At 47.4% G+C, this 13,164-nt stretch overlaps 2 protein-coding genes across 2 annotated transcripts in view; one reads left to right on the top strand and one right to left on the bottom strand.

Moving 5' to 3' along the window:
* Positions 1 to 12,146, top strand: part of LOC139273495 (zinc finger protein 530-like) — a 167,308-nt gene extending 155,162 nt beyond the window's left edge. Inside the window, exon 4 of the mRNA XM_070890394.1 lies at positions 11,466 to 12,146. Coding sequence (XP_070746495.1) covers positions 11,466 to 11,664 — 199 coding nt within the window. The 3' untranslated portion in view covers positions 11,665 to 12,146. The remainder of the gene's footprint in view (positions 1 to 11,465) is intronic.
* LOC139274097 (zinc finger protein 585A-like) overlaps positions 1 to 13,164 on the bottom strand; it is a 144,827-nt gene that overhangs the window by 117,643 nt on the left and 14,020 nt on the right. The gene's annotated exons all lie outside the window — the stretch shown is intronic.

Genomic DNA, 13,164 nt, shown 5'->3' with positions numbered 1-13,164 from the left:
ACCTGGAAGAGGGGACAGAGTGTAGTGTAACAAAATTTGTAGATGACACTAAGATTAGTGGGAAAGCGAGTTGTGTAGAGGACACAGAGAGGCTGCAAAGAGATTTGGATAGGTTAAGCGAATGGGCGAAGGTTTGGCAGATGGAATACAATGTCGGAAAGTGTGAAGTCATCCACCTTGGGGGAAAAAAAACAGTAAAAGGGAATATTATTTGAATGGGGAGAAATTACAATATGCTGAGGTGCAGAGGGACCTGGGGGTCCTTGTGCATGAAACTCTTTTGAGTTCACCTGTGAAAACATAAAAACAATAAACGGTGCCACCCGACCTGGGTGACACTCCAGACATTTTCAAGGCCCTTTTTTCCCCCCCTTTTTTTTTTTTGGTTTTTTTTTTGTGTTTTTTTTTGTGTTTTTTTTTGTGTTTTTTTTTTTTTTGGCACTAAAATCACAATTTTCCCCAGTGCCCCCTATAAAAGGGAAGGGGGACACTAAAAGCACCGGCAATTAAAACAAATTAAACTTTAAAACGTAAAATCAAATTAAAATTTGGTTGCCGGGCGTGATGATGCACTCCAGTCCCTCCGGTGCCCACCTCTCGCGGAAGGCCGCGAGCGTACCGGTGGACACCGCGTGCTCCATCTCCAAGGACACCCTGGACCGGATGTAAGAGCGGAAGAGAGGCAGGCAGTCAGGTTGAACGACCCCCTCGACCGCCCGCTGCCTGGACCGGCTGATGGCACCCTTGGCCGTGCCCAGGAGCAGTCCTACGAGGAGGCCTTCGGACCTACCCGCTCCCCTCCGCACAGGGTGCCCAAAGATCAGGAGAGTGGGACTGAAGTGCAGCCAGAATTTCAGGAGCAGCCCCTTCAAATAGTGGAACAGGGGCTGCAACCTCGTGCACTCAATAAAAACATGGAACACGGACTCCTCCAGACCGCAGAAATTGCAGGCGGCCTGGGAGTCCGTGAACCGGCTTAAAAATTTATTGCACGGCACTGCTCCGTGCACCACCCTCCAGGCCAAGTCCCCGATGAATAGTGGGAGGACCCCTGCGTAGAGTGCCCTCCATCGGGGACCCCCGCCTCCTCCGGACGGCAAGATGGTACGCCATGGCGTGTCCGGACGGCCGGCGAGGATGGCAAAGTTGAGGGTGTGCAGGAGCAGCCCGTACAGGAAACCCCTCCGCGCGGAACTGAAAGGCACGGAGGGGATTTCCCCGAGGCGGCTCAAGTTGTGAGGCGCCGGCCCCCGAGGGAGGTTCCGGGGTTTGGCGCCGATGAGGAATTCCGTCCGGACGGGGGTCAGTTCGGACGGGATCTCCCCACGTGCTTGAGCCTCCTCGATACACCTAACGGAGTCAGGGCCCAGAGCTGTTTTTAGCGACTCGATGGCATCGGCCGCGCGGCGGACGTTGGCAGAATTTAGGCGCCGCGCCAGCGTGACTGGCGCCATCCAGCCCGCTCCTCCGCCATCGAGCAGGTCCCTGACCCTGGTCATCTCACCAGCCACAGCCCTCTCTTCCGACCGCCACATAAAACCTCGGCCGTGGAGGTACGGATTCCCGAGCAGCGGCTCCTGCAGGACGGCCGCCACTCCAGCCGGTGGAGAGCTGCGCTTGGTGGAGACTTTGTTCCAGACCCTGATGAGTTCCCTGTAAAAGACAGGCAGCTCCCGGAGGGCGGTCCTGGCACCCCCCAAGTTCACAAACAGGAGCTGCGTGTCATAATTGAGGTCGAGCTGCTGGCGGAAGAAATACCTCGCCAGAGCACACCACCTAGGAGGGGGCTCGACGTAAAGGTATCTCTGCAGGGTCTGAAGACGGAAAGTCGCGAGCTGGGCGCTGACTCCTTGTGCATGAATCCCAAAAAGTTAGTTTGCAGGTGCAGCAGGTAATCAGGAAGGTGAATAGAATGTTAGCCTTCATTGTGAGAGGAATGGAGTACAAAAGCAGGGAGGTCCTGCTGCAACTATACAGGGTATTGGTGAGGCCGCACCTGGAGTACTGCGTGCAGTTTTGGTCATCTTACTTAAAGAAGGATATACTAGCTTTGGAGGGGGTATAGAGACGATTCACTAGGCTGATTCCGGAGATGAGGGGGTTACCTTATGATGATAGATTGAGTAGACTGGGTCTTTACTCCTTGGAGTTCAGAAGGATGAGGGGTGATCTTATAGAAACGTTTAAAATAATGAAGGGGATAGACAAGATAGAGGCAGAGAGGTTGTTTCCACTGGTAGGGGAGACGAGAACTAGGGGGCACAGCCTTAAAATACGGGGGAGCCAATTTAAAACCGAGTTGAGAAGGAATTTCCCAGAGGGTTGTGAATCTGGAATTCTCTGCCCAAGGAAGCAGTCGAGGCTAGCTCATTGAATGTTTTCAAGTCACAGATAGATAGATTTTTAACCAATAAGGGAATTGAGGGTTATGGGGAGAGGGCGGGTAAGTGGAGCTGAGTCCACAGCCAGATCAGCCATTATCTTATTGAATGGCGGAGCAGGCTCAAGGGTCTAGATGGCCTACTCCTGTTCCTAATTCTTATATTCTTATTGACCTACGGTGACCTCCAACTTGCAAATGTTTCGCCATCAGCTTCCTTTCCCGCCACCGACTCTGATTCCTATGGCAACAACCTCCCTCCTCGAACTCTCTGCCCCTCAAATAGCCTCTGGACTTCACTCGCCTGCTCCACCTGTCTCTGAATTTGGACAGCGGTTCGTCGATGCTCCGTGTCGGCCCCATCCTGCTGACACCGGCTTTGTCCCTCCATGGGACCTCGGACTTTGACCCTGGTTCTAGCCTCTAGCCCGTTTTAAGTAGGGCCTGTCCCAATGGAACAGCTCCGTCTTTCCCTAGTACTGGTGCCAGTGTCCATGAAGCAAAACCCTTGCCTCCCACACCACTCTTTGAGTCACACTTTTAACTTTCCAATCTGCTTATCCCTGTACCAATTGCCGCGTGGCTCACGTAACAATCCAGAGATTATTACCTTTGAGGTTCTGCTTTTTAATTTGGACCCCGACTCCTTCAGCAGAACCTCATTTCTAGTTCTACCTATGTTGTTGGTTCCTACATGGACCACGACAACTGGATCCCCCCCTTCTCACTCCAAGTTCTTCTCCAGCTGTGAGGAGATTCTTTAGCCCTGGCACCGGGCAGGCAACACAACCTTCGAAACTTCCGGTCGCGTCTGCAGAGAACAGTATCTATCTCTCTGACTATACTGTCCCCCAACACAACTACATTCCCTTTCAAAGTGTCCAGATAACTCCCCCCTCCCTGATGCCCCACAATGTCTGCACCTCAGACTCCAGCTCAACAACTCTGAGCTGAAGCTCCTCAGCATGCATGCACTTACTGCAAAGGTGTTTGTCCGGGATCACAATGCTCCCCACAAACTCCCACATGCTGCATTTGTGACACACCACCTGCACTGCCAGCCCTATATCACCATGTTCTATTTAATTAAATGTTATTACATTTGTATTTAAGTAACTTATTTTACAGTTTAGTTCTTTGACTTCTTACTTGATCTGCATTGAGTAATGGATAATGACATTAAATATCTACCTGTAACACAAAGCATTACAAACAGTGTGGCAAAAAGCTGCAACTCCTTCCCCCTCTTCTCCCAATTCCCACTCTTTCCAAGTTCCCAAATAAACCATTCTGTTTAAGTACACTCCGTTTAAGACCGCACTGTGCAGACCACTCAAGGAGTGGTGAGGGAGTCCACAACAAGGGGAAATAACCTTCAAGTCAGAGCTAGGCCATTCAGGGGTGATGTCAGGAAGCACTTCCTCACACAAATGCTGAGAGGCTGTTTCTCTTGGCTCGAGAGTCTAGAAATAGGGGTCACAGTCTTGGGATAAGGGGTCGGCTATTTAGGACTGAGATGAGAAATGTCTTCACTCAGGGATGTGAATCTTTGGAATTCTCTACTCCAGAGGACTGTGGATGCTCAGTCATTGAGTATATTCAGGGCTGAGATCGATAGATTTTTGGGCACGAAAGGAATCAAGGGATACGGGGATAGTGAGGGAAAGTGGAGTTGAGGGAGAAGATCAGCCATGATCTTATTGAATGGCGGAGCAGGCTCGAGGGACCGCATGGCCCACTCCTCCGATTTCTTATCCTCATATGTTCTTCAAGGGTAGTGGAAATCAAGAACTCTGTTCCCAATAAAACTGAGGATGGGGGATAATTGAAAATTACAAAACTGAGGTTGATAGATTCTTCTTCGGCAAAGGTATTAAGGGCGATGGAACCAAGGCAGGTAGACGGAGCTAAAATACTGATCAGCCATGATTTAATTGAATGGCGGAACAGGCTCAAGGGGCCGAATGGTCTTTTCCTGTTCCTATGTTCCTGATGATATTTGTAAACAGCTTTTACAGGGGATTAGAAGGAGAGGATATGCAGACAGGATTAAACCTGGGTCCCTCCTGTTCCTATGATTCAGTCACACTGGGCGTTACCTTTACCCACTGAGCCATTGGGAGGAGGGTCCAGTGACCCTGCTGGAAAATACACGTGTGAGGCCTCAGGTGAGGACAGTGGAATAGCCTGTTGACACTCGCTGTCGAGGTTCATACAGGGAAATTGGGCACATGGGTCATGTATTGGTGAATGCAGAATGGAACCCAGCCAGAGTCAGCACCTTTTAAGGGTGGAGAGGGAGAGGAACCAGTGAGTGTAGTACTGAACCCAGCCAGAGTCAGCACCATCAGGGGTGGAGAGGAAGAGAAGGGTAAAATAGTAGCAATTTGTGCAATATGCCTTGTTCTCTCCCTGGATCTTAAACTACTGAACTCACTCTTCCTCTAAAACTTCAGCTTGGTGTCCCTCAGTCCCTACTCCTTGATTTACCACACCTTCTCTCTCTTTCCCCCTGGATGTGTTCCACACTCTGGACCTTGGGCCTTCCCCAGGGATTCTCAGTATGAAGAGGGGGAATGTGTGTTGAGACAGGATGTCCCAGCTCTCCACCTTTAAAGGGACACGGAGAGGACCAGCTGGGCTGAATGGCCTGCTTTATGACATCACTGCAGTGCCTCGCAACCAACCTCACTGAGCCCTGCTCATTGTGGACTGGCAGTGTTTGATGGGACAGTGTAGAAGGAGCTTTACTCTGTATCTAACCCGTGCTGTACCTGCCCTGGGAGTGGCTGATGGGACAGTGTAGAGGGAGCTTTACTCTGTATCTAACCCATGCTGTAGCTGACTGCAGAGTGCTTCAGGCAGACAATATGATCTCAGAATATCCCATTCCCCAGCACTGACATCCATCACCTCGATGAGAACATCATTTAACCCAAAGATAAGAGAAACCCATCACCTGGACACAGATGCAGAGGGACAGTGAGTGTCCCGAACATTGTTGTGCAGTGTGCTCGATAGTTCCTCCCTGGGTCTGAGCCTTTTGGTGATGATTTGAATTTGATGTCCTCGAGTTACTGACTCACCGACTGGTGGAAATAGTTTTTCCTCATTTACCTGATCACATTCTGACCACCTCCCTCAGATCTCCAATTCTCCTTTGTTCTAATGAAAAGAGCCCCAGTTTCTCCAATCTCCCCTGATAACTAAAGGCTCTTGTCCCTGGTATCGTCTCAGTGAATCTCTCTGCACCCTCTCCATGGCCTCGACATCCTTCCTGGTGTAAGATCCCCAAAACCTGACACAATATTCGAACTGAAGTCGAACCAATGATTAGTACAGGTTTACATGACCTCTGCCCTTTTGTACTCCACACCCCTATTTATAAAACTTAGGATCACATGTGCTTTTTAACCACTTCATCAACTTGTCCTCCCACTTTTAAAGGTTTGTGTATCTGAAGCCCTTCTAGGTTTTAGAGATATTAACATAACATGGCTAAAATACATCTCATGGGATTAAGGGTAATATATTAGCATGGATTGATGATTGGTTAATGGACAGAAAACAGAGTAGGAATGAACGGGACTTTTTCATAGAATCAAAAAAATGTACAGTATGGAAGGAGGCCATTTCGGCCCATCGTGTCTGCACCTGCCGACCAAGACCTTTGCTTAAAAAGGGAGAAAGGGATAGACCGAGTTATTACAGGCCAGTATGCTAACCTCAGTGGTGGGAAAAGTATTGCAAAAAATCCTGACGGAAAGAATAAATCTTCATTTGGAAAGACATGGATTAATCAAGGACAGTCAGCATGGATTTATTAAGGGAAGGTCATGCCTGATTAACTTGATTGAATTTTTCAAGGAGGTAAACAGGAGGGTCGATAAGATCAGTGCGTATATTGTAGTGCAAATTAATCTTAGCAAATCTTTTGATAAGGTCCCACATGGCAGATTGGTTATGAAAGTAAAAGCCCATGGGATCCAAGGTAAAGGGGCAAGTTGGATCCAAAATTGGCTCAGAGGAAGGAAGCAAAGGGTAATGGTTGATGGGTGTTTTGTGACTGGAAGTCTGTATCCAGTGGGGTTCTGCAGGGCTCAGTGCAGGGTCCCTTGCTTTTTATGGTATGTATCAATGACTTGCACCTAAATGTTGGGGGTATGATTAAGAAGTTTGCAGATGACACTAAAATAGGCTGTGTAGTTGATAATGAAGAAAGCTGAAGAACAGTGACAAATGGAATTCAATCCGGAGAAGTGTGAGGTAATGCATTTGGGGAGGTCTAATAAGACAAAGGAATACACATTAACTGGTACGGCATTGAAAGGTGTAGAGGCACAAATGGACCTTGGAGTGTAGGTTCACAGATCCCTGAAGGTAGCAGGCCAGGTAGATAAGGTTGATTAAGAAGGCATGTGGAATACTTGCCTTTATTAGTCGAGACATGGAATATAAGAGCCAAGGACATTATGCTTGAACTGCATAAAACACTGGTTAGGCCGCAGCTGGAGTACTGTGTGCAGTTCTGGTCACCATATTACAGGAAAGATGTGATTGCACTGGAAAGGGTGTAGAGGAGATTTACAAGAATGTTGCCTGGTCTGTAGAACTTTGGCTATGAGGAAAGATTGGATAGTCTAGGTCTGTTTTCTTCAGAACAGAGGAGGCTGAGGGGAGACCTGATTGAAGTGTATAAGATTATGAGGGGCCTGGATAGAGTAGATAGGAAAGACCTGTTTCCCTTGGCAGAGGGGTCAACAACTAGAGGGTCTAGATTTAAAGTAATTGGATGGAGGTATAGAGGAGACATGAGGGGAAATGTATTTACCCAAAGGGTGGTGGGAGTCTGGAACTCACTGCCTGAAAAGGTGGTAGAGGCACAAACCCTCACCACATTTAAAAATACTTGGATGTGCACTTGAAGTGCCGTAACCTGCAGGGCTACGGACCTGGAGCTGGAAGATGGGATTAGGCTGGATAGCTCTTAGTCGGCCGGTATGGACACGATGGGCCGAAATGGCCTCCCTCCGTGCTGTAAATTTCTATGGATTCTATGACATAAACTGGCTGATATAATGTGTATAGCGTGAAAGAGAAGTTTAGTCTGAGTTAGAAACTCGACAATCGATTCGGTGCAGACAGGTTGCCATGGCAACACTGATAAGACATTCCATTCACTGAATCCACTGTTGGAATCTGTAATCAGATCAGGGGAATGAACAGGGTTTGTCTGTCAGTAACCACAATGCAAGCTGAAACCAGAGTGAATGTCACAATAGATTAGATTTATAATGTGTGATGTTTATCCCTATAATTGTGAAACTATAAGAAATAACAACTATCAGCAGGCAGGGTAGTTTAGAGATAATGAGAAAATTACTGAAGAAAAGTAACTGCTGGGAACCAGGGAAAGTGTCCTTGTAAATCACAGATTAGAGAAGTTCCAGCTGTCTTTTCCCAGCTTCCTGCCCAAACCCAGCAGAGAAGACACAGAAGAGTCAGGTGCCAGAGGTGGATCACTGCAGTGTATAAAAGTGAGGGGAGACTGATGTAAGGGGACAGTCAGGACTGGAGACACCGGAGATCAAGCTCAGGGCGCCCGAGGTTCCATCCAGCGGGCTGACCTTGTGTCAGTTACTGTGGGCACGCGGGACTTGCATGTTTACTCTGATTGATGGGTCAATATAAGTTACGGTGGAGGACAGAGAATCTGCTCATCTTACATTTATTTGCTAAGGTAATAGTTTCTGACACTGGACTTGCTAATTAACAGGACAAGGCATTAGCTAGAATCTAACACCTCTTTCCTATTCTGCTTCTCTACTGCTTTTACATTTTTACCATTTAATGTACTTTTCTTAAAATTTCCTTGTCCCAAAATGTATCACCTCACATTTCTCTCTGTTACATTTCAGCTGACATCTACCTGCCCCATTTACTAACCTGTGTATTCACACTGAAACTATGTACAGTCCTTTCAGTTGGCCATGGGCCCTTTTTTGGTCTCCTCTGGAGATTTTGATCGTGTGCCCAATATACCCAAGCCCAAATCATTTCTCTATATTGAGCAGAGCAATGGTCCCAACACTGACCCTGGGGACACCACTGTTTACATTTCTCGGATCTGAAGAGCATCCATTAACCACTATTCTCTGTTTTCTGTCCTATACCCAACTTCCTCTCCACGCTGCCCCACTCCCTTTAATAACATGAGCCTTAATTTGATCAACAAGCCTCCTGTCCGGCACCTTATCAAACACCTTTTGACAATCCATCTACACAACATCCACTGCATTTCCTTTCTCACTGCACTGTTATTTCCTCAAATAATCCCTGCTGTCTGTCCTGAACTAATCCATTTCACTACCAAACATTGCAATGTTTGCCCCACCCAACAGGGTTTCTTCTGTTGAAAGATCCACAAAGCGGCGACTCGTCAGGGAGCGTCTGCAAATGAAGCAGAAACATGGAGTGGTCAGGGGGTGCCTGTAAATGAAGGAGAAATGGTGACAGGCCAGGGAGGGTCTGTAAATGAAGGAGAATTGGTGATTGGTCAGGGAGGGTCTGTAAATGAAGGAGAATTGGTGATTGGTCAGGGAGTGTCTGTCAGTGAGGGAGAAATGGCGAATGGTCAGAGAGGGTCTGTAAATGAAGGAGAATTGGTGATTGGTCAGGGAGCGTCGTAAATGAAGGAGAATTGGTGACAGACCAGGGAGGGTCTGTAAATGAAGGAGAAATAGAGACTGGTTTCCCTCTCTCTCTTGTCCCCTGTCATATGCAATATATGTGGAGGATTTTTATGAAAACTGATCAAAAAAGAATTTTACAGAAAATAACTGATTTCACATCTTATGTAATATAGTTATAAATTGGGATGGTTCAAAGGAACTTCTTTGTCCATATTTGTAAAACAACAAAGAGTGGGCGGGAGAGAAAATCATTGACTCATTGATTTTGTTCTCACTCTGCACACAGGGGCTTTCTCAGCATCTCTTCTGAAGGTGCTGGTAATTGCCAGGGAGACGGTTTACAGCCCATAGAATTGTAACAGGTGGGCCCAGATTTAGATCACCCTGTTCTCTGAACTGCTCAAGTCCCACTCCAGAGACTTGAGCACAAAAGTCCAGGCTGGCACTCCAGTGCAGCACTGAGGGAGCACTGCACTGTCAGATGTCGTCTCTTGTGATGCGACGTTAAACCGAGAACCCGGCTGTAACTCGAGTGGATTTAAAAGATCCCATGGAACTATATCGAAGAAGAGCAGGGGAGTTACCTCGGCGTCCTGGCCAATATATATCCCTCAATCAACATCACGAAAATACGTTATCTGTTCATTGCTGTTTGTGGGAGCTTTCTGTGCACAAATTAACTGCCACATTTCCTACATTAAAATAGGAAATACAACACCTGCCCTTTCACCTCCTCCCTTCCCACCATCCAGGGCCACAGACACTCCTTCCAGGTGAAACAACGATTTATTGTACTACTTTGAATTTAGTATACTGTATTCGCTGCTCACGATGCAGTGTCCTCTACATTGGAGAGACCAAATGCAGATTGGATGATCGCATCGCGGAACACCTTCGTTCAGTCGCAAGCGTGACTCTGAGTTTCTGATCGCTTGTTATTGAAATTCTCCCGACCACTCCCTCTCTGACCTCTCTCTCCTCGGCCTCCTCCACTGTTCTAATAACGCTCGAGGCACAGAATTTCACCTTCCGGACTCAACATTGAGTTCCACAATTTCACCATAACCACCGCTCCCATTGTTTAGTACAGCAGCTGTTGGTAATGATCTCCATTTACACCTCCTCCAGACCCATCTTTTGTTTCTTGTCCCATCACCATCTCCTTTTGCCTTGCTGCATCATCCCTTTTGTCATTTAATCACTCCTGTCTTTCCTCCCCTCTTTCCCTGCCTCTGCACTAATTTAAAACTTATATTCAAGACTGAGATAGATAGATTTTTGGAGTCTCGGGGAATCAAGAGATAGGGAGATGGGGCGGGAAAGTGGAATTGAGGTTGATGATCAGCCATGATCTTATTGAATGGCGGAGCAGGCTCGAGGGGCCGGAGGGCCGACCCCTGCTCCTATTTTCCAGTACTGATGAAAGGAAAGTGACCTGATACGCTAACTCTATTTCTATCTCTACAGATGTTGCCTGAGTATTTCCATTATTTTCTTTTATATTTCAGGTGACCAGTGAGTGTAGAACTGAAACCTGCCAGAGTCAGCACCTTCAGGGGAGGAGAGGGAGAGGAACCAGTGAGTGTAGAACTGAACCCAGCCAGAATCAGCACCTTCAGGGGAGGAGAACCAGTGAGTGTAGAACTGAACCCAGCCAGAGTCAGCACCTTCAGGGGAGGGGAACCAGTGAGTGTAGAACTGAACCCAGCCAGAGTCAGCGCCTTCAGGGAAGGGAGAGGGAGGGGAACCAGTGAGTGTAGAATTGCACCCAGCCAGAGTTGGTGGTGAAAACTGGGAGCGGAGGACAAACTGTCTTGAGACGTGCGATGTGTTTGGCTTTCAGCACAGGGAGGAGGGAGAGAGTCGGATGGGGATTTACAGCTTTGGGGGAACAAGAGAGGAAAGAATGTTCCATAGAATCTAGAATTGTCTGTTCTATACTTAGTGATGAGTTCTGTAATCTCCTTTTACAGGATATTAGAAGGGGAGATTTTCAGACTGGAAACAGAAACCAAACATCACGTCAAGATCTGACAGTTACTTGATTCCTCAGGCCTTTGAATGTGGCAGGAGAATTATTTGCTTGTTCTGTCTTTGAGAAAATATTTCACAAATCGGCATGACTGGAAAAGCACTGAGACACACACATCCGCGTGAGTGTTCCAGTGCACTGACTGGAAGGAGCTTTAACCAGTTACACAACCTGAAAAAACATTGCACCATTCACAGCACGGAGAAACCATTACACGTGTTGTGTGTGTGGACGAGGCTTCAACTGATCATCCAAACATGGAGAGTCACAAGGACACCTGCACCATGGAGAAACCGTGGAAATGTGGGGACTGTGGAAAGGGATTCAGTTACCCGTCTGAGCTGGAAACTCATCGATGCAGTCACACCGGGGAGAGGCCATTCACCTGCCCCATGTGTGGGAAGCATTTCACTCAGTCATCCAACCTTCTGACACACCAACAAGTTCACACTGGGGCGAGCCCATTCACTTGCTCCATGTGTGGAAAGGGATTCCCTTCATCATCAACCCTGCTGACACACCAGCGAGTTCACACTGGGGAGAGGCTATTCACCTGCTGAGTGTGGGAAGGGATTCACTCAGTCATCCAACCTGCTGACACACCAGCAAGTTCACACTGGGGAGAGACTGTTGATCTGCTCTGAGTGTGGGAAGGGATCCACTAGTTCATTTAACCTTCTAACACACCAGCAAGTTCACACCAGGGAGAGCCTATTCACCTGTTTGGAGTGTGGGAAGCGATTCACTCAGTCATCCAGACTTCTTACTCACCAGCAAATTCACACTGGGGAGAGGCCGTTCACCTGCTCAGAGTGTGGGAAGGGATTCACTCATTCATCCATCCTGCTGACACACCAGCATGTTCACAAGTGACTGCAGGGGTGGGAGTCTACTGTTATTGCTGATGTTAAGCACATCCTGGCTGAACCATGTTCATTCTGACAGTTGGGGTTTGTTTCTGCTGATGTTAATGACCCCTGTAACTGGGCTGTTGTTTAATATTTTGATATTTCAAATAAAACAGTGTGTCGATATTTAATGTCTCCAAGATAAGAGGAGACTAATTGATGTCCTGTTTCTGACTGCTCTATTTTGGGCCTTTTTTCAATTCTAACTCTACATTATTTCAGTTCTCAAACCTGTTCGTTACTCTCAGGGACAAGTCCCAGCTCCCCCTACCTTCCAGAGTGCCTCTCCTTGCCTTGGTATCCAGGGACGGTCTCGGTAACATGCCCGGGATCACTAAACACAAAACACAGTTTGTTAATCATGTTCAGCTACTGGACTTAGCGTGTGCCTCACAGCATCTCTCTCACCATCGCTGTGTGAATAGAGCAGCATGCCTGCAAACCTCGTCTTGAATTTAAATCCACTCAGCAAATGTATTTAACAAAATATGAACAAGTAAATACATCACGGCCCAATAATCCAACTCCTTATTGACAGCAGGAAGTCTGTTGTCTAACTCCTCGAGTGAACAAAATAAAGAGCCCAAATGTAAGAGCCCCTCGAATCCTTTAATACCTTTCAAATCGTGACCAGTTCCTTATTGTAGAATTCTCTGTCCCTGTGGGAGTCAATATCGGTCAAAAACTGCTGATTGAAAACTTATAAAAAATGTTCTCTTTTTCAGCGTTTCAAGCTGACCTGTTCCTTCTCTGAGAATCTCCAAGGAGACTCTTTGATTTGAACACATCTCTCTTTTATATCCACCATTAGAGTTACGGGGAATTCGAATACATGACCACTCAAATTTAAAAGAGCCCATCAGTCATATACAGACTGAACCAAACACACAGCTCGGTGTCAGTATGAACTATTCCTCTCACCAGCCTGTAAATGAAACCTGTAATACTGAGGCTAAAATTCCCCCTCCGTGTGCTGGGGGTGCAGGCAGTGCTGGGCAGAAGGAGCAGCAAACTGGCTTCAGAGCTGACTTTTTCCTTTCCCGGGGTTTTGCGATGAGCATATGCTGGGGCCCATTGAGCTTTCACTGCTCCTGACAGGGTAGATGAGAGAGGATGTTTCCCCTCATGGGGGAACCGAGGGGCCATAGTTTC

The sequence above is a fragment of the Pristiophorus japonicus genome, chromosome 9, assembly GCF_044704955.1.
Source record: "Pristiophorus japonicus isolate sPriJap1 chromosome 9, sPriJap1.hap1, whole genome shotgun sequence".
In the NCBI taxonomy this organism is placed as follows: Eukaryota; Metazoa; Chordata; class Chondrichthyes; family Pristiophoridae; genus Pristiophorus; species Pristiophorus japonicus.
Note: the sequence above shows the minus strand (reverse complement) of the source record. Positions and strands in the feature narration are given on the sequence as shown.